Source organism: Hippocampus comes, unplaced genomic scaffold (assembly GCF_001891065.2).
Source record: "Hippocampus comes isolate QL1 unplaced genomic scaffold, H_comes_QL1_v1.1 scaffold155, whole genome shotgun sequence".
Classification (NCBI taxonomy): Eukaryota; Metazoa; Chordata; class Actinopteri; order Syngnathiformes; family Syngnathidae; genus Hippocampus; species Hippocampus comes.
In genome coordinates this window covers 1,519,744-1,545,612 of record NW_017804967.1, presented here as the reverse complement: position 1 = coordinate 1,545,612, position 25,869 = coordinate 1,519,744, and the positions used below count along the sequence as shown (strand labels likewise).

Below are 25,869 nucleotides of genomic sequence, written 5' to 3'. Positions count from 1 at the left end.
AATGGGAGGGGGGGGGGGGGCTTGTATTTTACTTACCTAACATGCTAACTTGAGCCATTATCGACAAATATATATTTAAAATTAAAAAAACACAAATGTAAACGGAGTGTGGATGTTATAAGCTAACTTTTTCGGTGTGCTTTTCCTCCCAATACTGAAAAAAAAAATTCTTTTGGAGATTTTAAAAAAAAGAAAAAAAAGGGAAAACAAAATATTGAAAGAGAACGAAGCTGGCGGGCTAGTCTTGACTATTTATTATTATTGTATTTTTTTTTTCCTTTGGTTAGCATTTTCGAATGATTATTGTGTGCTCTCACTGGCCTTAGCCCGCGTATGCCCGCCGCAGTGTACCCAACCCCCCCTGCACCCCCCCTCCGTGTGTTGCTCCCGAGCCAAGCGGAGCGTAGCCATAGTATTACATGAAGTCCAGCTGACGAAACAGTAGAACTTTGAAAGCACAAGCTTTTTCAATGCATGTCCTTCTCAGGTTTTCCTATGTGTATGTGGGAGTAGCTGTTTTAGATGTCTTTCATATGATGCTGTATAACTTCTTGAATATTCTTTTTCTTTGCTGCTGACAGTAAACAACGACAAAAAAACGACAAAAAAAAAAAACAATGTGGATTATGATTATTAACCTGCCAGTGAAAAAGGGAAGTGGCCATCTTTGTACAACACCCTGCTGTTTTGCTGTAACCGCGCAATGTTTTATGATCTTGAGTATTTTATAGAGAAGTAGAAGTATGTATCATCAATAATATGAAAAGCAATAGCTAAATCATAATGAAGAATAACATTGATCGGTGATGAATATTGTGGAGACAAAAAAAAAAAAGGAACCTTTAGATTCACTCTGGGTGGATTTTTGTACTGTATTTATTACTAATGACAATGCAAAAAGTTGCATAGCTTAACCCAAACTGTTCTGTCTCTTTTTTATTTATTGTCTTGTATATGATCTTTTTCTATGTGTTTTTCAAATAAAACGCCTAAAATGCTGACGACAAAGGCACCTTTTCTGATCCATTTATTCATCGTCCTTGAATGAGGAGCGCAAAATGACAGCACACAAGCTGTACACGTCATTGCCATCACACATTTAGTGACAAACTTTTACTGAAAATTTTTAAAGTAATAAATGAAGACAGCCGAATAAAAAGTTAAACCCATTCAAATATGAATAAAATGTATTCAAAATATGTGTATATCCTTGGTTGAATTGATTTTTTTTCCTCCTATTTCAACAAACAGCCAAAATAAAAAAAATTAAGACATTTTATGTCAATAATAAGCAAGGTACCGATCAGATCAGTGTCTTATTAAGTGTTGGCACAAACTTATAATGAAAGAACAAGTTATGTCAGGTTATTACCTCTGCCAAGGACACAAGGATAAATTTCTTTTTTTTTTAACTTTTAAGATTTCCTGAGAAGAAATAAATTGAATAACACTGGTGAACAATTTAACTGCCTCTGATTGACTCCAAATACATTTCAGATGTTCTAGTAGGCTTTTCCTGACATTTTTGGGTCCTAGTAAAACCCTGAGGTTTTGGTAGTTTGGACTCTTTATATTCTTCTCCACCTTGTCTAAGGCCCCAATTCCAGCTGAAGGAAAAACAGCCCCAAAGGATCCCCATACCACAATGTCAAGGCTCTTAGTGAAGGCTTCACACTGCCCCTAAATGGTGGCATTTTGCCCCTAACATTTGAGACAATGCCCGTCACTTCATCAAGTCACTCATGTGCTACCAGTAAATTTAAATTGACATTTTGCAATTATTATTGTTGAATATTTTACAAATTTCTGCTCCACGTTTCAGCCCAGTTATCAGTAATTCAGTGGAAATGGGAATATTTACTTTGCAAGTGTGTGTGCCCCTTCATTTTATTTTAGTGCCCCTAAAAATTTCAAGTTGGGAGCCTCTGTGCTCCGAGTAAAAACCGTGTGGAGCCCTGGCCTTTGTCAACATGGAGGCAAATGTGAACAGTTCTAAATGGCAGTCAAAAAATGTCAGGAAAAGCCTCCTAGAACATCTGATCTTAATTTCTGGATTCATCCGAGGCCCTTCAAATGGTGGCAGCAGTGCGTGCTGACTCCCATTTATGAGTCGAAACGTGACTGGTGAATTCCGACCACAGCCACATCCCCGGTTGTAAGAGGGTGTGCACACTTGTGCAACCACATGATCTCAGTTTATTTATACTTCCCCATTCTAAAAGATGTCATTATTATTTTAAATTGTGTTGTATAGGTTATCGTTTACATTTCTGGTGCAAAAAAAGGTTTGAAATGATTTGATCAGATTTTTGGTTGGTATCACAAAAACCTGGAATTTGTATATGGGGTGTGTAGACTTTTTCGATTGAGAATAGGTCATCTAGTACTTGGGGTAAAGGACCCGCTCAGTGCGGCCATCGGCCTTGCCCTTGTCCAGCCACTTGGCGCATTGAAAGACGGTGGTGACCGAGTTGGCCAGGTTGGTAACCTCCACGCACTCTAGAAACCATCCGTGGTTGAAGCCGCTGTTGTCGTGCTCCACCTTGACCCAGAGCAGCTCGCCCAGATCCAGCATCTCCACCACAAAACGGTCCGCGCGGCCTCGCTCGAACAGGTTGCGGAACTTCTTGCGCAGGCGACGCCGGCCCGAGTCGCCGTTGACGCCGTAGACGGTGATGTGGACGTTGGCGTCCGTGCCGGCGTCCTTGACGTCGCCTGTGATCACGATGATCTCGTACTTAACGGCCACCAGGTTGCGCACTTTGCTGGCAAAGCTCTCCATTGACTTGTAGCACTCAAAGTTGTGGAACTGATCCTTTTCGGATGCCAGGGGTACTCGGGCATCGCACTGGAAAAAATACCTGAAGAATGCGACTCATTAGCTCGCGTCACTGGACACTTCAAGAGGTACACCTGCGCAATTTAATGAGATCCAATACAAATATTCTGCTTTCACAGTCTGCAAGGCAACTACGGCGAATTTTCGATATTTGACCCCAAGTGGCTCTGAAGTGGACTATTGTAATAAAAATATAATTGGGATTGAGGACTGCACGCCTACCAAATGGCCGCAACAAAAAAACCTGCAATCGGGTGTTGAGGCTTTAAACATAATATACTTCTGGACTGTGTTATTTTCTTTTGAACCATAAAAACATGGTGAAGGAAGTAGCATATTGAATCTAAGAGAGGACATGGTCAAGAATAAAGAGGAGAGTGCGGATATTTTGAAAAGCTGTTGGCAACAATCGACAGCCCCATTCACTGCCAGGCTTTTCCGCGACTGAGACGCTCCGACAGAGACTCTCCACGCTTTGCTTTCTCGCCACAAGAAAATACAAATATAGTTGAAGATTATAGCAAAACTCAATTTCGAACCTTAAGCTTGGCGCATTTTTGGAAATTTCGTTGGCTTTCATCTGCATTTTTTTCTTTTTATGCAACATCATTCACCAAAAGTAGAAATTCTGAATCACAGCAAAAACCCTGACAACCAATACAAAGCATTTGTATTGGTTGTCAGTGCGCAAGTGCGCCAGACAAGAATCACTGAAAGGATGTCACTCACTTGTTGCCCAGCTCTTTTTCGGTCACCACCACCTCTGCCACGTGCCACAAGGATTCACTCTTCACCTTCTTTCCGTCTTTGGTGATATGTCCAATGCAGATGCCGGCGATCTCACCCACATGCTTGGACGAGAACTCGAAGGTGTCAGTGGCGCCGCTGTCAAATAAGACACGAAAATAAAAGAAACACATTTGAGCGACTCATTGCCAATTTTTTTGAGCGTTGATGTTTAACCTTTTCATGTATCCTGCAACCTGATGACATGCTAAGCTGTCCACTGTAGTAACCGCTGTCCCGCAAAGGGTTAAATACCCACCAAGAAAATTTGTTCTTCTTATTCTCCAGAACAAACTCCTTGGAGCGGGCTTTCCTTCCTTCCAGAATAATCCAGACGTTTTCATTGGTGGATGCATCCTCCGTGTTGGCGGTGGTTATGGTAATTTCATATTCTGTTTCAAAGCAAATACACACCGTCACGTGGATGATTTGTTCCTGTCATCCCTTTATTTTATTTATTTATTTTTGAAGTTACGGACTTGTTTTGTCGCTGAGGTCCACGGCATCATTGTTGGCACACGCCAGCTCCCTGATGATCTGGCCGTCATCTTTGTTTTTAGCCAGCCAGCGGTCGCACGGAAACCTGAACGTTTGAGCCTTGCTCTCATCTTTGACGTCGATGTAGTCCAGGTGCCAACCCGGAGCCATACCTTTTTTTTATTTTTTATTTTTTTAATCAAAAACGACACACAGAAACAGAGGAACAGAAGTACATATTTAAAAAAAAAAAAAAAAAGCAACCTTAAATCTTTCATGCACCCTGTAACCCAGGGGTGTCAAACTCATTTCACATTGTGGGCCATATACGGCCTCGGTAGATGTCAAGTGGGGAGGACCATTAAAATTACTCCATACTCTGCAATTAATAATCACAATATCATGTCTTTCCTTTGTTTTGGTATAAAGAAGCATAAGAACATAAGGAAAATGTTGAAATTTAACGAACTTATCTTTTACAAAACATTTGACAAAATGACTAAATCTGCTGATAGGTCCGAAATCCTCTCTGCTATAATATTTCGCTATGCTATTTCGCTAGCAATTAGGTAGCTGGCTTTTACTGCTGTGTTGGGTCTGTCTCAGTGACAGACTGAGACTGCTGTTGTCTTCTTCTCTGATCAAAACAGTGTTCCATTAGCGGATAATCCATGAATTGCATCTTATTAAAAATATTCATTCTGTCATCGTTACCTTTGTTATCGTGCCAAACTCGCACTTTGGAGAGCTCTCCCAGACTGAGCATGTCGGGGAAGTGGAACACGTCTCTCATTTTGCGCTCAAACTTGTTCCTGTTGGCACTCTCCTTCAGCGGCAGAGTCCCCGTGTCGCCAAATTCCCCGAACACCATCAGACACACGTTGGCGTCCGTTCCAGCGCCTGAAGAATGTGACACCCAACATGATCTCAAATAGACTCTCAGATGGTCAAGTGCAATGGAAAAAGGATGGATGGAACAATTTGAGCAGAAGAGTAGATCTGAGCGCGAACCACCTGTGACATCACCGGTCTGGACTTGGATGACGTAGGTGGTTTTCTCCACCATCTCCTTCCCGTCCACCACGGCCGCCAGCTCGCACACGCGAGTCCTTCTGGGACCTTTGCTCTTTGACAGCCAGTTCTCATAGGTGAACGTGTACACCTCCTCCGTGATGGGGTTCCGCAACAGGATCTAAATTTAAAAAATACATCAACCCCAGTAAACTGTATGGGTTAAAAATGTATTTGGGATATTATTTTCATAATCGGAAGTTACCCTTTCGAGGAACCAATCGGGACGACTCCCACTGCCATCAATCCTCACCCGTATCTTCTTTAGTGGGGCGATGTCGTCCACCTCCAGGTTGAATGTGTCCTCTTGGCCTCTCTCAAACCTAAGTCCCGTAACGTTATTTTAAAGGAGGCAAATGTCATTTTCACACAAATGAAAATTTGGAAAAAACATTTTCCAGATGTCTTAATGAAATGTCTGTGACATGTTTAAGTCAAAATATTTAAAGGATCAACACACTCTCGAAGTACCGCTACAATGATGACCGACGTTAGGCCTTAATATTGATCAAAAACGAAAAAGAGGTTGCATTCATGAAGTTGTAAAGTTAAAAGAAAAATTATACTAGGAATTTTTTTCAATTTTTTTTAACTTCAAATCATAGGTACAGTCATACTATGAGAATAATAAAAAATATTTAAATTTGCCGTTTTAAAAAGAAGCACTCTTTGGTATCTTCCAGATTTGATTCAGATACACACCTGTCCTCATTCTTGGGCAAGAGAATTTCTTCCGTGCTCCCATTGGCTCCGAACACACTCAGGAAAATGTTGGTGTCTGTGCCGGCATACTGTGTGTCACCCGTGACAACCGCCGTGGAATAAATCACCTATCCGCCAAAAAGTGAATTTTTTCAAGTTATCGCCCACGTATCAAGACGAGCTGACGCATTGGCCGACACTCACTTTGCGGCTGATGCTGATGATGCTGGCGTCCAGCACGTTGAACAGTCGGACGGTGAGACCGTCGCCCCGATCCTTCGCCAGCCAGCACTTGCACGGGAAGCTGTACTGGATGCCTTTGGTGGGCACGCCGATCGCCAGCTCGTCCACCAACCAGCAACTCTCTGGGGTGGCGCCGTTGTGGCCGAGCTGAGGAATGGAAGGAGAAAAACAAATATACAATATACATGTTTTTATACATTCACATTTTTGGAATATGACTTGTACGTGTCAGTGTTGTGGCAATACAAGGTGTACACTCCAAAATTAGAATATCTTTTCTTATTCTTTTAGAATGATAAGAATAAAATAGGGCAGCCGGTGGTTGATTGGTTAGCGCGTCTGCCTCACAGTGCAGGGGTGCAAGGTTCAATTCCGGCGCCGACCTTCCTATGTGGAGTTTGCATGTTCTCCCCGTGCCTGCGTGGGTTTTCTCCGGGTACTCCAGTTTCCTCCCACATTCCAAAAGCATTCCTGGCAGGTTAATGGAACACTCCAAATTGTCCCTAGGTGTGAGTGTGAGCATAAGTGGTTGTTTTGTTTATGTGTGCTCTGCGATTGGCTGGCAACTGGTCCAGGGTGTCCCCCGTCACTGCCCGAAGACAGCTGGGATAAGCTCTAGCACGCCCCGAGACCCTTGTGGGGATCAGCGGACCAGAAATCAGTTCAAATATGTTTATAGTTTGTGCGAAGAATAAAATATCTGTCAAAAAAATGTCTCGATCTTGCATATTTTATCTGGAATGACATTCAGGAAGAAACAGAGGAGGTTCTCTGTCCTTATATTGGCTATCATGAAATGTCGAGAGAAATGAAATAGTGCTGTGTGTTTAGAACAAAGTCCCAGATTCTCACTTCCACTCGCTTGATCTCTCCCACGTCGGCTCCATAGCGCACAAAATGCTCCATGCTGCCAGTTGCGAAGGATTTCTTCCCATCTGGCAGATCGAGCCACAGCCGGTCCGTCTCCAGTTCTCCGGGACCGATGATGATGACGTAGACCCTGGCGGTGGTGCTGGCATCGCGCTCCAGCCCAGTGGACAGAGTGAAGTGATACGGGATGACTGGGAGCCACACAAGGGTAAAGTAGCGGTTTGTAATCTGTGCTTTCAATGTCATTACCATCACTTCTTCACTGGTTGTGTACAATGATAAGAGTTGATCAGTCGCCCCTGAGCAAATTTGACAAGAAACCCAATTTTGATTTTCACACAAATAACAACTTTGGAGATTTGCGTCATATTTTTTGATTTGTGGATACATTCTGAAATTGGATTTCTGTGCATTGAAATCTGATAAGGAATGTCAAAAGCCTTAATGGGGATACAATCAGTTTATGCATGAAATTTACATCTGACAAACGTATCATAATATTTACAGAATTTATGAGTCCGGAATATCTACAATGGTGCCCTGAGATACGAGTGACTGGTCTTACGAGGTTTTTTTTTTTTTAGATACAAGCTCTCATATCAGTTCAGCAAAAAAGAAACAAATCTTCCAAAAAGTAGCTTCAATTGCTTTCTTACCACTCCCAGATGAAGTTTACTGTCAAACTAAACATCAAACAAAAACAATTACATCCTTTATGTATTGAAAACAACCACACGGCTTCGTCGCTCAGTCTGCTAGCTTAAGGCTAACGCTAGATAGCATTTATGTAGCGGTGCTATTTATATAAAGTACAATGTTGTGCTTTTTTTTTTTGGGGGGGGTGGGCTGAGGGCACGGGATGCATACTGTGTATAATAATTGCTACAATGGAAGATATCGTTTTCATTCTCACTTGGCGCTTCTTCCACCACTGCCATCTTCTTCTTCTTCTTCTTCTTGTTTGCATTCCGGTCCAGCCCCATTTTAGCTTGAGCCATCATTTCCAAATTTGAATCGTTATTTCTTTCACCTTTATAGCCCTGAAATGCAAACATTTGGTGTCAGTTCCGTGTTTCGGTCTGCTCTTTATTTGGCTCACCACCTTTCATGAACCTTGACAAAGAAGGTCCTCTCCGAACGTTTGTCTTCCTTCTTCTTCGACAGCCAGCGCTCACACAGGAACATGTAAACCTCCTCCGTGTCCACATCCAGCACCTCCACCTGGTCCAGGAACCAGTCGGCCCCTATCATGGAGTTGTCGTGACGAATTCGGATCTTAAACACCTGACCCAGGTCTACCGCTTCAATGGTGAATTTGTCCACCTAGAAACCAAATAGCATTCAAAAGTGACAACAACTTTTTTTTTTTTTCAGTCTTCACTCTAATACCTCTCCTCTCTTAAACTTGTTCCTGTTGTTGTCAGATCTGGAGAGTTTGCGCTCTCCCGTGTCTCCAAGATCTCCATAGATGGTGAGGAAGACGTTGGCATCTGTTCCTGCTTTGTACATGTCACCAGTGCGTACGGACACCTGGTACGTGTGAGCTGGCATGGGAAGAACACGTTAGTGAACATTTTGTGAACACAGAGTTGGATATTTGTTAATATTCAATCTCATTAGGAGGGTTGACGGGACAGCATTGCATGTTGGAGATGTCGTAAGCCCCCTCCCACGTTCAGAGATGGTTTCTCAACCTTGATGTGGACGGCCTGCCTCACTTGGCTGTCAAACTATCAGTTGCCCAAACGTTTTTTTTTTCTTTGTTTTTATGATACACTAAATACTGCCCAGGATTGAAAACATACATATTGATTAAAATGGTATCAAAAGTCAATGTGGATATGAAATATTGAAAATAAGAAGTTACACTTTTTTAAAAAATTCTCGAGGACTTTGAATGGCTACTGGAAACATGACACAATGTACAATAGAAATTTTTTTTTTGTTAATTTTAAGCCTCACAATGGCCTCCGAGCGTTTTGCATCTTCAAACATTTTTTTTTTCCGCCAGGGACTGGTTCACAACAGAACTGCTTTTTCGCCAACAGCCGGCCATTCGGTGATGATGGTCTCTGATACTACTCTATGAATTTTTTTTTCGAAACTACTTTTTATACTCTGCCCGTGTCTAAGTGATGCATCGAATTTGGGGTTTAAGCTCACTTTCCAATGCATCCTCCACCTCAGTTTCAGTGCGCTTTAGAGTGCCACCCCTGAGGAGTTTTTCTGTGATGATGTCCGACGGGACCAGCTCCCTCACCGTCTCCCCGTCATCCTCTGATTTAGCCAACCAGCGCTCACACGGGAAAATGGTCGTCTCGGAACCCTGTCATTGAAATAGGGCCCCGAGTGTGTTATTCAATTTAAGAGTGTGTTTATCTATGGTTGTTTTTGGTGCTACCTTTCCTTTCCTCAGCAGGCGTCTGATCTCCACTTTGTCGAGGTGCCATCCAGAATTGGAGCCCCTGTTGTCATGACCGACTCGGATCTTCTCTATGATGTCACCGACGTCTTCCAACTGGCACAGAATACATACAGTGGGTGTAAAAAGTCTACACACCCTTGTTCAAACGTCAGGTTTGGTGAGATTAAAAAAAAAAACAAACAAGTGGCCGAATTCAAAGCGACTCTACCTCCACGATGAACATGTCCTCAGCTCCCCTCTCAAAGTACAGTCGCCTCTCCCTCTTGTTGACACACAGATGCTTCTGCAGAGTACACACTCCTTTCTGGCCGTACAGAACGATGAACACATCCGCATCCGTCCCCGCGCCGAACACGTCGCTGGTGTAGATCTTCAGCTCGTAGGGCACAACTGAAATGTCCAAAGACGGTGGAGTCACGGTTTGCCCGTCAAGGCATGCTCGCTCACTGGCTGCAGCATTCGGTCCAACCACACGACGGGCACATTTCCTGTCTGCTGTCCACTCACACGGCGTGTACAGCTCAGTCTGTAACTCGGCTGGATAAAGATCCCTCACTATGGCGCCATCGTCCTCTCCTCTGTCCAACCAGCGGCCGCATGGGAAGCGTAACCTCAGACCCTGGGAGGGGGCGTCAATCTCTACCCAGTCCAAGAACCAACCAGGTGATCCTCCTTTAAAGAGGGGGCTGGGTGGTCAGGTTTTATTGACTAGTCATCATCCTAGAACGCTTTTGTTTTTCAGTACCCGAGTTGTCATGACCAATTCGAAGCTTTTCCAGCTCGCCCAAGTGCACCGCCTCCACGGTGAACTCGTTGATTGCTCCCTGCTCAAACTTGTTCTTGTAGTTCTTACAGGCCTTCAGGTTGATGACACCTATCAATAATGAGTGAATCTCAGATGAATCCGAGTTGAAACCAAACAACACCCGCAGAAGGCTGACGGCTTTTCTTACCCGTGTCATCGTTCTCTCCGAATAATATGGCAAAGACGTTCGCATCGGTTCCCGCGTACTTCTTTTCTCCGGTTTTTATTTTTACTGTATATGTTGTAGACATAGCTGGAAGAGAAATTCAACCTCTCAGTGATGATTGATCAATAATTGGATTAACTAAGGATGATGTAGCCAATTTTAGCTTTCGAAAATGTATAGTGACTTTTGGCAGATCCGGTATAATGGAAAAACCCATAAAAATGATTGCTACCATCCATAGATTTCTGTGATAGACAAATAAAATCTGCAATGCAGCAAGAGAACTCCGTGCCACTTGAATAAATACTTAAACAGGGGTCCTCTTTTATCTTTTCCCGCTTTATCACATGAAGCAGCCTTGGAAATGAGTTACCTTTCTGTTCAAGTCCCAGAGTGGCTCCGCCTCCCTCCCCATCCTCATCCTTCTTCATGAAGGCCTCATCCACAGGAACCAGCTCTCTCGCGATCTGGCCGTCATCCTCGTCCACGGCCAGCCATCGGTTGCACGGGAAGTAGTACCTGCAAGCCCATAGATTAAAAAGCCTAGAAAAAACAAAAATTAAAAAAAAAAAAATCAAGTTTCACCCACGTCGTATCATCCTTTGTGTCCACTATCTCCACCCGATCCAGATACCACGATGAATACGGCCGCGTATTGTCGTGACGGATCCGAAGTTTCTTCAGAGGACCCAAATCAATAGCTGTCAAGATGAACACGTCCTCCTGCAGCACAAAGTGACACAATTAAACTTGGACCTAAACACGAGCGCTACACGGAATGGTTTATGGAACAACGCTGCCGGTAAGCTCATTTTCCACGCAAAACTTTTTTGACGGCAATGTGCTAATCCATCTTGTGATGGATAAGAAATAAACCCAGCGTAATTGTGTGAGGACATGATTTATGTGCCTGCAATGTTAGGTGTGATGCCGGCTTGAATAATTCATAAATTGGATTCCCGTAATGAGTAAAAGTAGGACAGGTTCAGTGACACTGTGGATACCTTAGCTCCTCCCAGTCACAACTGGCTTGGTTGTATCAGGAGGACAAGAGGCTTAGGAATTGTCCCAGTCTACCTTTGGGGTTGGATCATGTTTCAAGGGGTGTGGAGATCAAACATCGCTTCGTTTGCAGCACAGACAACGTTCTGAGAAAAAGGCATCGCGATGAGACGACGTACCTCGCCTCGTTCGAATTTGTTGAGGTTGTCGGAGTTTTGGAGACAGCGCTCTCCGGTGTCTCCGTTCTCGCCGTAAATATTAATGAAGACGTCGGCGTCGCTCCCCGCTCCCAGCACGTCACCCGTGAAGACGCACACTTCGTAGGTGTTGACTGCGAGACAATAGAAGGGATAAATTACCTACACGTCTGTTCTTGTCATGGTTTTCTGTTTGTGACCAACAGGTGGCACTGTAGGGCTCCGCTTGCAGCTGCACACCTGTTGGTCGATGTGTCATTACAGTACGTGTAGTTGTTGAAAAGGACTACCGGCACGACTACTCAGTTTCCGGTCATTGTTTCTGTCATGTTTCTGTTACGTTTCTGTTACTGTTAGTTTTTTGCTTCAGTCATGGTTTTTGTTTGTTACTTTGGATTCTTTTTGTTTCCATGACTTTGTTTGTTTGGATTTATTTTCCTCAGTTTATTATTTACAGTCATACCTCGGTTTTCGACCATAATCCATTCCAGAAGGCTGTTCGAAAACCGATTTGTTCGAAAATTTTTGGTCGAAAACTGATTTGGTCGAGAACAGAGACGTTCGAAAACCGAGGTTTGACTGTACAATTTGTCAACTTCACCCTGCTCCTTCCTCCTGCTTGCTTTTTGGGGTCCTCCACCACCACGCATCGTGACAGTCCTACATTGTAGGCAGGAAATAATGTCAAATCAAAACAGATGTTCGCTCCGTACTATAAGATACCATACGTGTGACTGAAATAGTATTTTGAATTTAAAATTACTCAATTATACTTTCATTACGCAGATTAATTTTTCATCCAACTCAGGGAGCCGCCATTTTGGCCAATGGGCGACTTCTGCTGTCGACTGAAATTGATATCCAAGTGTCGTCGAAAGTTGGGTCACTCGTACGCAAAACACCACCGTACAGAGGAGGGGAACCGCTTCATAGGGGTGATTGTTTTACCTTCTAGTTCTTCGGCTCCGTCAGGCAGCAGCTCCACCTGCAGCTCGCCATCCTCCTCTCCGCGGGCCAGCCACCGCGAGCAGGGAAAACGATACGTCACCACCCCTTCCTGCATTTCCTCCACTTCTTCCTCCTCGTCCTCATCCTTCTTCTTTTTCTTCTTCGTCTTCTTGTCCTCTTTCTTCTTCTCCTTGGGCACCGCAGCCATTGTGAGGTACCTGACCTCCACCGTGTCCAGGAACCAGCCGGATCCGACGCCCGAGCCGTCGTGGCCGATGCGGATCTTGAACACCTTGCCCACGTCTTTGGCCTCGATCTTGAGGAGCGGTAGTGACAAGAGCGGTTGTTTCTTCCACTTTTAGGCAGAGGTGGCTAATGTAATTAAGTAAAAGTAGAGATCATTGTATAATCGGGGGTGTCGCTGGCCATCTAGGAGTCTGAGGAAAACCCAGCCAGGGGACCCTCTATATCTGTATAGTGCACTGACATAAGTTTGATTTTCACTTCAACACAAGCTCTTTGGAAATGTGTTATTATCTGGCAGTTAAAATGACTACTTATTAGTAACAAGTCAATATTGATAAACTAAGGAGTGAAAAAAGTATGAATCGTCTTTCAATTGTAGGTCGTAAAAAGTCAAAAGTGGCCGGAAAAAGAACGACTCAAATAAGCCACCTGAAAAATGTAGATTAATAAAGTATTTGTACTTGGTTACTTCCCACCACTGCTTTCATTTGCTGTTTTTTTTGTTTTGTTTTTTTAGCATAGGTTACCTTGAATATATCTGTGGACCTCCTCTCAAAGTTGTTGGATCGGCTGTCGAGCTTGATGACCTCTGTCTTCCCTTTGTCGCCGTAGATCTGGATGAACACTTTGGCGTCGGTGCCGGCAAACATCTCATCTCCAGTCACGACTGTCAATTCGTAGTTGATCACTGAAAAGAAAGAGTAGCATTAAAGCAGCCGTGCGCATTACAATTGCGTGTGGGTACAGCGCTAAAGTGTTTATTTGATATGACCAGTTTCAAAATATAAATATGACAATGAGTCAACATTCAGAGATTTTTTTTTTTTTAATTCATGACAGACTGTGGTGTCCCCGCAATGAGTGCGACATATGACAAAGAAATACGACGTGATTTTGTTTTCACAATTGCATACTCCCGCATTAAGGTTGCATACATTGCTCCGTGTCCAAGATTTCACTGGGGTAAATCTCCACCTCCGTCTTGCCATCGGCTTCCCCCTTGGACAGCCAGCGATGGCACGGGAACATGTAGTGCTTTCCATTCAGAGGCACCAGGATCTGAACGCTGTCCAAAAACCAACCGGCCCGCATGCCTTCATTGTTGTGTCCGATCATCAGCCGGTTGATCTGGAGAGAGAGGTCAAACAAAAGGCCGGATGTTGGCTTTTCCATGGGGATGTGGCGCCATTATCTCACCTGTCCAATATCCGAGGTTTCCACAGTGAAGACGTCAATGTGACCCGTTTCAAAGTAGTTACTCAGGTTGTTGTCAGAGACCACCAGCATCATTTTACCGGTGTCGCCTTTGTCGCCGTAGAGTTTGACATAAACCGTGGAGTCCGAACTGCCCCCCGGGGTGTTGCCTGTCTTCACTGCGATGTGATAGCCGACATCTGGAGCGTACACACGGACGCGCAAGTGCAAAGAAGTGCGGGCCCATCTGACTGTATTCATTTAAAAAGTTGACTTTCTTACTGTAAAGGCGCTGTCCGTCGGAGAATGGGACTAACTCTCGAACAATCTGTCCGTCGTCTTCGTTGCGATCCAGCCACCTGCTCAACACACAGCGTGTGCGAAAAGCTTCGGAAGAGCAACATTGACGTCAACCCGCCTGAATGCACCGCTCACCTTTTGCAGGGAAACTCGATGGCGTGCGCCTCAGCTTGTCCTTCCTCTCTCACGATGACTTTCTCAAGAAACCAGCCGCAGCCTCCGCCTTTGCCGTCATGCCCAATTCTCACCCTTTGAATTTGACCGATGGCAACGGCCTCGACGATGAACTCGTCCAGCTGAGGACGGCACAGCGCAACAGGGGCATCAACACTTGGTTCCAACGGCACAAATTGGGCGATTCTACTTCACAGCCATTAAGATTCAAAACTCAGGCCATGTTTATATTAAATGGACTAGCTTCTTTCATGGGGTCATAAGTATGACAAACTGTAATCTAATTTCCAAAGCAATTTGGCCTTTTGAACAAACACCCATTTTAGTTGAGTGAAACCACACTGACTTCGAGTAAAAGAAATCCGTGCAAGGCTCTGCCTGAATCTACTCACATTTCCCTTCTCAAACTTGTTGATGTTATTTTTGCAGTTGACCAGCGCTCGATCTCCCGTGTCACCGTGCTCGCCGATCAGATTGAGAAAAACCGACGCGTCCGTACCGCTGCCACCGATGGTCCCAGTGCAAATGGTCACTCTGTACTTTATCACTGCAGAACCCAACATCCAGAATGTCCAAATGTTGTATAATGATGTACAGTACGATTATTTTCTGAATACATACAAGGTCGTGGGTCAGCAATTTGCCGGCCCATGGCAGGAAGCTCTCTCACCACCTCATTATCATCTTCGTTAGTGTCCAGCCAACGCTCACATGGAAAATTATATTTATCCTTTGTTAATGTTTTCATCAGAGTTACCTAATGAGAGAAAAACAATATTAGGATGCAAAAGGTGTTAACAAATATCAAAAAGTCCCCGAGAGTCATCTATGCACGACTAAATGAGAATCTACTAATTTAACCTTGTAAATGCTTTTTAACGTGTTACTTTTTTGTACAGTGGTACCTCTACTTATGAATATCTCTTCATATGAAGTTTTCAATTTATGAAATGCCTCAACAGGAAAATATTGCCTCTTGTTACGAAAGAAATTTCAAGATATAAAAGGTAAAAATACAGGACCTGTATGGGGTGCTGCTCCGACTTTCCTGAACGCAACATACCTAGAGCTGCTCTCCCATTGGCTATTACCTCGCACCTTCCTGGCATCCCATTGGCTAAGAGGGACCTAGACCGTAAGTGTCTACGTGTGTAGATAGATAAATAGATAGATCTGTGTTTATGCAGTGTCTTCGTCAGTCGCCCCTCCGGCCATGAGGCGTTCCGATAATTTTATGTAAATGTGAGTCACCCAGAAAAAGTGTTCATCAGTCGGGCGATCGCTCGCTATGCTGATGTTTGCCTTGGACATTTTCAAAGGATTGTTAAAAACCGACAAAAGGGAACGTCCTTGGATCAGTTCTTTACAAAACGGCAGTCAAAAACTACTTCTGAGAGACAATATGAACTAAAGACGGCTAAAAAACGACGAGGACGCAGTCAAAAGTTAAATGACCATCATTTTTTATTCTTTACTCTTTGTTTTTTTACATGATGCACAATTCTCATTTATTGTGCAATAATGTAATTGTAACATGTATTTGTTACATATTTTGATGCATTTTTATGCTTTAGAAAACATTTATGTCTGAATTTGGGGGGGCTTGGAACGGATTAGAGCATTTACATGGAAAACGCATCTCGACTTACAAAATTTTCTAGTTCAGAAATTTTTTTCCAGAACCAATTAATTTCGTAAATAGAGGTACCACAGTGGACAGCTTATCTTGTGATCAGGTTACAGGGTGCATGAAAAGGTTAAACGTCAGTTCGGCCTCACCTTACTTAGATGCCATCCCGCAAAAGGATTTCTCCTCTGATGCCAGATACGGAGTTTGGTTAAAATTCCCAAATCAGGCAGTTCAACCTGCAACAGAAAAGCTGTGATGATTTCTACGAAGCAATAATACGTGCGCTTAAAGTGTGACGAGTGGGTGTTTGGTGAAATGTACTTACCACAAACCTGTCCACTTGTCCTCTCTCAAAATTGTCTGTTTTGTTGTCGAGTTTTATCTCATCTGACTTGCCCTTGTCTCCGTACACCTGGAAATAAATATCTGCGTCGCTTCCGGCATTTGCCAGGTCAGATGTCCAGATCCATAAGGACCAGGGATGCTCTAAAGGGAGTAAACACAACACTGAACGTTGTTTGGCTTGAATTCATCTTTTATCGCAAACCGTTTTACTGCTGAAGATTTGAACATACTTTTTTGCTTTCTCTGCCTGAGTGAGACCATTTCGTAGAGTTCTCGCTCAATCAGGCCGTCTCCTTCCTTCTCATCCAGCCATTTACAGCAGGGGAAGGTCTGCTCTATGCCCGTGAATGGACAATACACGACCACCTGCAAAACAAGCCACGAAACGATTCAGTCGCTGACGCTTTATTTCTCGGGTGGATGGATTTTACCTTCTCGCAGTACCAGCCAGCACTGACCCCGTCATTATCATGTCCGATGGTCACCCTGCTGAGGGGGCTGAGTAGTGCGGCTATCTCCACATTGAAGATGTCAGTCAGGCCACGCTCAAATTTGCCTCCCTCCAGAAACACCTGAACACAAAATTAAATGGTCCTTTGGTTTGGCTTTTTTTTTTTTTTTAACAAAACCCAGCTGATGACGAGGCATCACAAACACAAAAAGAGTGTAATGGACTGACCTTGCCGCTATTCTTCAAGCCTTTGCTGCCATGCATGACTATGTGGATTTTGGAGTTGGTCCCAGCTCCTCGGATGTTTCCGGTTACAATCTGGACGTTGTACACGATCCCTGACAAGAATAGTTACATGTGAGCCTGCTTGTTGTGTCACTATGGTTCACAAATCCAATAGAAAGAACATTAAAACACGATTGAATGAAAAATCAACAAGATTTTGTTGTAACAATAAAAATATTTGTTATTCAATTTTTTTTTTTTTTTTGGTTACCTGTGGGTTGGTTTCCTCCCGTCAAAATGTCTCTCTGTATCTTGCCGTCATCCTCATCAATGGCAAACCAACGATTGACAGGAAATTCGTAGACGAGCTTGTTTCCCAGATCATCTACGGTTACCTTAAAATGACAACAGCAAAGAGGACATTGCTGTTACTTTATTTACGTCATGACGTTACATTGATCACAAGCTTGCTCGTGACAGGAAATCAATCTGCCTTCTCAGCGATTGCTTACGAATGCATTTTCTTGGAATGGAAATGGTGATCACTTCCATCAATGTCAGCTATACAAACAACATTCTCGTCGACTGCCAGACTTCGACTGTAAGTTTCGTCGTCAGATGGGATATGCAAATGTGACACGCGTTGGGGGCACACTACATGTTGGGCAAAAGGCTAAGTTACCCTGGCTGCCAAGGAACGTAGTAAATGTTACCTGAGTTCTGGTGTCAGTCAGCACTGCAAATCTACCAACTTGTATGACAGTGTGATGGAAGCTAATCCCTTAATGGGGGTTTCCTTTTACATGTTGGCTAGGATGACATCATGTGTGCGTGTGTGTGTGTGTGTGTGTGTGTGTGTGTGTGTGTGTGTGTGTGTGTGTGTGTGTGTGTGTGTAAATGTGCGTGCATGAATGCAATAGTTGGAATGAGCTCATGTCGTTGTACGCTGTGTGTGACTCAAATGGGAGGACTGCTGAAAGGAATAAGAGGATCACGTATCTTAAGTGCCTCCAACTGAAGTGCAGTGAAGTGCACCAACTTTTTTTTTTTTTTTTTTTTAATTATGACGGTTAACATGATTTTTAGGAAAGATCTTTTCTTTAATTACTTTCACGAATTATTTCTATTCAGTTCCTTGAAGCAAACGTTTTGCATGCAATTATTATTATTATTTTTTCATGGGTGTGTTCTACCTTATCTACGAACCATCCCGCAGAAGAGCCTTTGTTATTATGGCCGATGGTGATCTTCCTTATTTTCCCCAAGTTTGGGGCATCAATGGTGAATTTATCCTCAGTGCCTTTCTCAAAGTTGTTTTTGTCTGTGTTTAGTAGCCTTTCTCCTAAAACAAATAAACAAAGATTTGTGAAATCAAACATTGAAACCCCAAGTGTCATGGCATTTTTTTCCAAGAGCAAATCAACCAGTAATGTACCGCATAGCATTTTTCTGCAGATGATGATGATCTTGACTCAACTCCAGTCTACTCTATGTAAACTAAATACAGGCACTTTTTTTTCTAAAGACATTTTTGGAATAATATTTTTAAATGTTCCAGTTCAATTCGATTTTAAGTGCGGTGGAACTGCATTTTCTCAACAAATGAATCGTTGAAAATAGCCGCTTCTCGCAAAGGAGAACAACCTCTAATTCGTTCTTCTTACCCGTGTCTCCAAACTCTCCGAAGATATTAATGAAGACATCGGCATCTGTTCCGCTACCTTTTATGTCTGCGGTGAATACGCTGACCATGTACTTATTATCTGTCAAATGAACAAAACATGACAAAATATCTAAAATCAACTGAATTGATCTATTAAAAAAAAAAAAAAAAAAACAACAACACAAAAAAAACAAAAACACGCAGTCAGTGTTTCTTACATTTGGGTATGTCCGTGGGGTCCGCGGTGCCCAGTAAATCTCGAACAGAAAGGCGGTCTCCTTCTGCTTTACTGAGCCAGTTGTTACAAGCAAAGTAGTACCTCAGGTGAGGCCTGATCACATCCGTCACCACCACCCTGTCCAAGAACCAGCTGGCATTCAGGCCCGTGTTGTCGTGCTCAATCCTGAAGTCAGACAACAGAAGCGATTGCGGTCGTCAATGGTCATGACGCAAAATATGGCTTCACTCTACCGTATTTTCTTCAAGGAGCCAACGTTGTGGGTTCTTATTCTGAAGACGTCGTTTTTGGCCCTCTCAAACGCAGTGCGGCTCCTGAAAAGGTGGAAATGTTTTGCGTGGGGCAAAATCAAAAGGGCGTGCAAATCATGCAAACACAAGATCCAATGTAACAGGACATCACAAGACAAACGTACCTTTTTTCTGTGCTGTTCGGATAAAATGAAAGGGCACAGTTTAGTTCGGTAGAAAAGAGTCAGCGCAGTTATCCTAAGTCAAATTTGGTCATACGAGATAAATGTTTTACCATGGAAACTGGATGGTAACAAGCAAATATTAGTGAAAATCCCTTTTCCAAGAGAAACTCACTTGCTGGCCAGATGGACTTTGGGAGTGATGCCGAATTCTCCGAAGAGTGTGAGAAACACATTTGCATCTGTGCCTGCTCCTCTCTCATCGCCCGTGATGGTCAACACTTCATATACTGAGAGGTTGAACGGACGAGAATGAGTGCGTTTTAGAAAGCATGATGCAACAACAACAAAAAAGGAGCACATCCGTTGTTTAGGTGTGTCTTTTTCCACATTTGCCAAAGTGAGACGTGACTTTTTTTTGCCATAGTCTGTAATGGAAGGGCCTGATTTACAAATGCTCTCTACGCTCTGTAGCCAATCTATTTTCTGTGTGTAACATTACCAAGACCACAGTGCTAAAAAAAAAAAAGTGTGATAGGCACACAGTATGCCCTCCATCACTTCTTCTCTGACAAAATGAGCATTTCATTGTCTCGGAATTGATGATATTCAGTTTTAAAGGTGGTTTCAAGTCAAGGCCATACCTTTCTTTTTGTGGTACTCATCTTCATAGTTCTCCATCACTTCTGCCTGGTAATTCCGAAGCTCACACTCATAGATTTCCACGTAATTTTCCACTTTTTTCTTCTTCCCTTTTGTCTTCCTGCTGTCATCATCGCTGTTGACAGATCCTTTCTTCTTCTTGTCCTTCTTCTTCTTCTTCGCGTCCTCCTTATCCCGGGCTGCTTGTTCTTCCTCTTTCTCTGAGTCTTTCTTGGATTTTTTATCCTTTGACCCCATTATGTCTTTCGAAGGCCGACTCGATGCTTTCTTAGTGGTCACAATCACATCAGGAAGATTGCCCACACTCTTTTTACCCTTGCCGTTGTTGTTGGCTTCATCGTCTGTGCTCGGGGACTGATCGCTGAGATCATCTTTGCTCACCGCTTTGCTTTTCTTCTTCTTAACTTTGTTTTCAACTTGTCCTTTTGTCATTCTTCCTTTGACATCGGTTGATACGTCTGAGCTACGGCTTTCTTCGTCACTGTGTTTCTGGTGCTGCTTATTCTTCCTTCGTTCTGCGGACTCCTCACTCACCTTCTGATTTTTCCGCTTGGACTTCAAATGCCTATCCTCCAAGTCCTCGTCATCCACATCTTTGGTTTCCTCCATCACTCTCTGCTTTGTTTTTTTGTTCTTTGTGGGCATCTTTAATTTATGTACTACCCTGAAACCGATTCCTGTGTGCTGCGGTGAAACTTGATTAAATTGGCATGTGAATGCACAAGAGTGACCCAAAGGTCTGCACGTCTGACGGGAGCATCCTAGCCTGTGCCGTGTTGGCAGACCTGGGGAAGACCCTTCACCGTACAACACATGGTGTGAACTCATTAAAAAATAATCATCTTTAATGAGGTTACATGACTCACCTCCTGAGGTGTCAAGAGAAATGAAGAAAATAGATCAGGGCTATCTTTAAGGAAAAAAAAGGCTTTATACCAAGATTCAAATTGCCATAGCTATCATTTATTAAAATACTGTATAAGTAAGGAAACGTGTATACACACACACACACGCACACACACACACACACACACACACACGCACACACGCGCGCGCGCGCACACACACACACACACACACACGCACACACGCGCGCGCGCGCACACACACACACACACACACGCGCATACATATACACACACGCACACGCATACATACACACACATACGTACACGTACAAACACGTTCGCGTATTTTCAGAAAAAAAAAGAAAAAAAAGAGTATATATATTTTTGCGGGGGGCAACCCCCGTTTTTCATGTAAAACGCTCATTGATAACTTATCGTTATTTTTTATAATACAAAAATAGGTTTAAAAAAATCACCGGATTTATAATGGGTGTCATTTCAACGCGGATTTTCACGATTCCCTATCCACAGCGGTGTCCACTAAATATTACTACACCAATATTACTACAAAAAAGTGGAACAAAATTCAAGTAGTTATTATTTATGCTCCTTTTTAAAATTCGCGAATATGCTCGAGCAAAATGAAAGCTCGCTCGCTGTCAGTTAGTACGTCATCAACCAGCGCCGCGTCTTTGCCCAGTGAAATGATGTGTGGGTACATGTGAAATTATAGTTCTCTTCCTTTCTTGTAAGTTCGTTCTTTGAGTGAACTGAAAATCATGGCTGCGGCTTTAACTCGCTATGTAGGTCGCATTTTATCTCGACAGACCGCTCTGATGGGGTGAGTTTAGAAAGCGATTTCTGACGGAAGCCAAAGCCCTGGCGGCTAAAGGTTATTCCTTGGACCATTGCTTCTGCAGCTTGTTTGGCCTTACCTTGTGTCTTTCTTGCTGTTTGTGCCTTGTTAGTGGTGTATCGGTAGAAAATGGTGGCGTTCACGTTCCTTGGTTGACTTCAGTGATGACACTGAGGACGTCTGCTCCCCTCGGGTAAATGTTTTGCTCGGACATGCAGCAATGTGCTTTTAGAAGCCCAGAATTTCACTGAAACCAAAGACCAACGACCGATGTATTTTTATCAAGATACAGCCTTGGCACAAATCATCTTCATTTGTTATATTGTCTATGTGTTGCTGCACCGATTCAAATATCCACTGCTAAAAAGCTTATCAGTAGGACAACATTGATGCTAATTAGCCAGTCTATGGCCTTTTGCATCGTGTGTTAGCCATAAGCTAGCTAACGCGAATAAGTTTTGGTTTTGGTTAAAAAGAACACATGATTCTCTCTTATAATGAAACTGTGTTTGACTGTATCAAATAAAAGCAAATGTATATAAAAAGCCTTGAGCACGAATGTAAAAATATCGCACTGTCTTTTGCAGAGCTGTTCAAGTATTATTGGTAATAGTACATTGTACATGTGTGTCCTTTAAGTGCGGAGCCCAAGAAGAAGAAGAAAGTAGACCCCAGAAGAGAGCAGGTGATGAGGGAGAGGCTGAAGAAAAAGTTGAAAAAGTTGGAGAGGGTTCCCCCCGAACTGATCCCAATCGAGGACTTCATCACCCCAACCAAATGTTTGGATGAGACCAGGTACAATCTCATAATTTTTCACATCATTAAAATATTTTATGACACCTTAACATGAAATCACTTATTTGTTGTTGTCCTGTACAGCTTTTAAAGGTTTTTGAATTGTTGATGGTTTATGCTGATCAATTCACTGTTCTTATTCTTGATGGGAACATTTTTTTAAATTAAAACTTCCTAAGACTGAATTTGTTGTTTCTCCAAAGGGTCCGCTCCGCTCCCAGGCTGTCGTTTGATGAAAGTGAAAGCCGAGCTCTGCTACTTAAAGAATGGGGTCGATACAAACATGTAATCGCCTTCCCCTTAACAAAAGCCCAAAAAAAAACAAAAACATACAGTTTGCGGGCAACATATGATGTTTGTTTGTTTGTTTTTGCAGGAGCAGCACTTGGCTGAGATGCAGGCCATTCAGCTTGCCCTCGAAGCCCAGAGGGAGGCAATGGACGAGCTCAAGACTGAATCAGAGGAGCTTTATCAGGCAGCGCTGCAACCAGACCCCCTCATGTTCCCCTTCTCCCGCGAGGGCCCCGCTTACACACCGCCAAAGGCCAACTACGAAGCACCCGACGGGAAGTACACCGACATCACTAAAGTCTACACACAGTGATGTGCGGTGCATATAGTTTAGTGTTGTTTTATTTTCCAGGAGAAATGGAACAGTTGTCATAAACGTACAACTATGGGATCGACAATGTGCGCAATATGATGCAAACATGTCATTCAATGAGGTTGGACTTGTCACATTTGTTGTTTTATTTTGTCTTAAGGACCGAAGCGCTCCACATTGCACACAAAACAGCAATAAGGAATAACCTGAGTTAAATTCCCAAGTGTTTCGTACTTTAACACTTGTTGTATGTTGTGAGAGGCAAGAAATTTCATCTGTGCTGTATACAGCACATTTGACAATAAAGTTGTACTTGATACTTGACTTGAACACCTCATTCATTTGTGATATATACAGTACAGCACTGTGCAGTGACAATAAAGATTGCAATTCTATTTGTTGATAGTTACCGCGTCATTTGTGTATGACGGTTCAAGAGTCCTGAGGTTTTTCATGGTTGAGTGGCAGGTGCCAGTCGCTGGGTGGGTCTCGCCTCAGCTCCCACACCGGGGAGAACTTTCTCTGTTCTGCTACTCTGTTCCTTTCGCTTCTCTGCAGCGCTTCCTGTAAAACAGATGGGAATCCCAATTCAGTGTTTGCAGATGACTATTTTACTTTGTAAAAGGAACATTATGATGCACCACTGATCCCTCTGTTGCCCCATGAGAGTTCCATCATCCATTTTCCAAGTCGTAATTTTTAATTGCCGAAAAATTTAGTCATCTGCCTTGTTTACCTTAGGTATCTCCACATGGCTGACATGACTTAAAAGGTATATACTGGTGTCAAGCCTGAGGCCCCTGGGTCAAAATCTGGCCCGCCACATCATTTTACGTGGCCCCAAAAGCAAATCAAGCATGTCAACTTTCCATAATGCTTGCTAAAATCTGTTTCAAAATTTCAAATAAATAACCATGAGCTCCTGCAAACACTTGGTTATTGCAGTGACTTGAAACGTTAATCTTGACTTCTGATTTCTAAAGTAGTTATCCATTAATTTGTTGTGAACTGTAATATATGGTTTCATAACAACCTCCTGGGGGAAAATGGAACTACAACAGGGACCACAACAATAATGAGTTTGACACCCCTGGTATAGGTTAGGCTGGTGAAGAGGAATGGGGGGGGGGGGTTGGACCATGGTTACAAGTATGAGAACAGATGTACGCTTTTGGTTCATATATATCTATGACCTATTTTCCCCAGCCAAAATGGCTTGAATATCAAGAAAAATGAATGGCACGTCTATCATGAAAAATATTTTCACCTTGGCCTCACCACCTGTGCTCTTCTCGCATGCTTTACAGTTGTAATAGTCCTCTTTCCACTGATAGCAGGATGGAGAGGTACCATAAGTGTAGTAGTGATGGAAACGATTCCACAAGCTCCTGCAGTGTCTATATTCACTCCAGTAGTCGCTGCAGGCACGTGGGGTCTGCAACACAAACCCAGGAAAGGTGATCATTATTATGATTATTATTAGTAGTAGTAGTAGTCGTATTTTACTTTGTTGTTATAGGACATTGTTTGTACGATGAATAGCACAACCATAAGTATTTGGAGCAAAAACATTATCACGGTTTCACGGTAATTTAAGGCAAGTAAATTAGCCCAGAAAGACAATTATACATACAAGACGTTTTTAGGATCAATGTCAAACATTAAGACATGCAAGATGAAATATCGATATGGAAATTTGTCTAGAAATACACATTAATGAATATAAAATTCACTTGTGAATGCATCAAGAAAATATGACTTCACAGCTGTCATTCAGTTGTTGCTAAAGTGGTCATGTTAGCAACACGAACACATCACCTTGCTAATTTACAGTTTAGACTAACATTACCACCAGGCGATATTTAAGAGCGGATCACCGAGAACACTACTAGCTCAATAAATAAATGTTGCAGTACGTCAGTGTGTATTTTACCCTCCATGCTTTCCCTTCAGACTTCTCCATTGCTAGCTTGTCGTGCTAACCATGGATGCGTTCACTTACGCTTGTTTTTACATCGCTCGTAGTTCCATGCTCGACAACGGGAAAATATTGCATTGACTATGAATGCATTTCATTAAATGTTTTGACGCTGTCCATCATAATATTTATGCATAATTTGTACCATATACCTTATCCCAAAGTATTGCTTCATTTTAAAGGGTGACTTTGAGAATTCCTACACAAATTAAAAACGCAACCGTGAGCGAAGCAGGGCACAAGAAGTCTTGGGTTTACGACGAAATTGGAATACGACGGCCGTGGCGCAAAAAAAACATTTTTTTTGTTTCTGAAACGGAATTGTCTTTTTTCTCCACAGCGTTATGAAAATATATTGTAACTGTTTTAGCTGTAAATGTATTTGTGTCTTTGCATGTCTAAAAACATGTATTAGTAATAGTCGTGCTAGTATCGATTACTCAAGTCACTTCATGTTTTTGTAAACATCTATTTTTTAAATACCATTGTGGGGCATATCAAAAGCAATTTTAATACATGCTATGCGATGGGAAAAAAAAGACAGCTGGCTGCAAATGGCCCCTAAACCGTATGTATAAAGCAATGCAGAATAGCAGCAAGTACAGTGACAAATGAGTGTGCTGTCCCGTTCATGTTGCATTCTATAACCACGAGGATGCCGAATGTACTTTTAACAATCCTTTATTCATCTATAAATAATTAAAAAGAAAACACTT

General features: G+C 42.8%; 3 protein-coding genes across 4 annotated transcripts; 1 reads left to right on the top strand and 2 right to left on the bottom strand.

Moving 5' to 3' along the window:
* Positions 1 to 1,652: 1,652 nt before the first annotated feature.
* On the bottom strand, positions 1,653 to 20,717 carry LOC109525848 (lipoxygenase homology domain-containing protein 1-like). The gene is made up of 42 exons (XM_019886665.1): positions 20,054 to 20,717; positions 19,585 to 19,699; positions 19,231 to 19,311; positions 18,978 to 19,162; positions 18,761 to 18,859; positions 18,290 to 18,438; positions 17,368 to 17,491; positions 17,100 to 17,209; positions 16,852 to 16,992; positions 16,651 to 16,786; positions 16,401 to 16,561; positions 16,225 to 16,311; positions 15,067 to 15,202; positions 14,838 to 14,992; positions 14,407 to 14,567; positions 14,254 to 14,330; positions 13,975 to 14,171; positions 13,713 to 13,905; positions 13,305 to 13,465; positions 12,532 to 12,847; positions 11,566 to 11,717; positions 10,974 to 11,107; positions 10,758 to 10,903; positions 10,367 to 10,471; positions 10,159 to 10,287; positions 9,921 to 10,085; positions 9,622 to 9,803; positions 9,390 to 9,506; positions 9,152 to 9,314; positions 8,378 to 8,532; positions 8,102 to 8,311; positions 7,902 to 8,028; positions 6,971 to 7,179; positions 6,080 to 6,265; positions 5,876 to 6,003; positions 5,379 to 5,496; positions 5,117 to 5,294; positions 4,817 to 5,002; positions 4,105 to 4,275; positions 3,885 to 4,017; positions 3,569 to 3,724; positions 1,653 to 2,861 (listed from the first exon to the last, which is right to left on the bottom strand). Exons 1-42 carry the CDS (start codon positions 20,715 to 20,717, stop codon positions 2,381 to 2,383), a joined length of 7,179 nt encoding a protein of 2,392 aa, XP_019742224.1. The 3' UTR covers positions 1,653 to 2,380.
* Positions 20,718 to 21,576: 859 nt separating this feature from the next.
* mrpl40 (mitochondrial ribosomal protein L40) lies at positions 21,577 to 23,570 on the top strand. Its single transcript, XM_019888711.1, has 5 exons — positions 21,577 to 21,761; positions 21,889 to 21,969; positions 22,416 to 22,571; positions 22,775 to 22,856; positions 22,948 to 23,570. The coding sequence occupies exons 1-5, from the start codon at positions 21,700 to 21,702 to the stop codon at positions 23,173 to 23,175; spliced, it is 609 nt and encodes a 202-aa protein (XP_019744270.1). The 5' UTR covers positions 21,577 to 21,699; the 3' UTR covers positions 23,176 to 23,570.
* A 9-nt stretch (positions 23,571 to 23,579) lies between these two features.
* Positions 23,580 to 25,867, bottom strand: cunh22orf39 (chromosome unknown C22orf39 homolog). 2 transcript variants are annotated; one of them, XM_019888731.1, is made up of 3 exons: positions 25,092 to 25,867; positions 24,443 to 24,610; positions 23,580 to 23,739 (listed from the first exon to the last, which is right to left on the bottom strand). In XM_019888731.1, exons 1-3 carry the CDS (start codon positions 25,113 to 25,115, stop codon positions 23,608 to 23,610), a joined length of 324 nt encoding a protein of 107 aa, XP_019744290.1. In that variant the 5' UTR covers positions 25,116 to 25,867; the 3' UTR covers positions 23,580 to 23,607. The 2 variants fall into 2 exon arrangements, with proteins under 2 accessions (XP_019744290.1, XP_019744280.1); XM_019888721.1 differs by having other exon boundaries at positions 25,109 to 25,867.
* Positions 25,868 to 25,869: the final 2 nt, after the last annotated feature.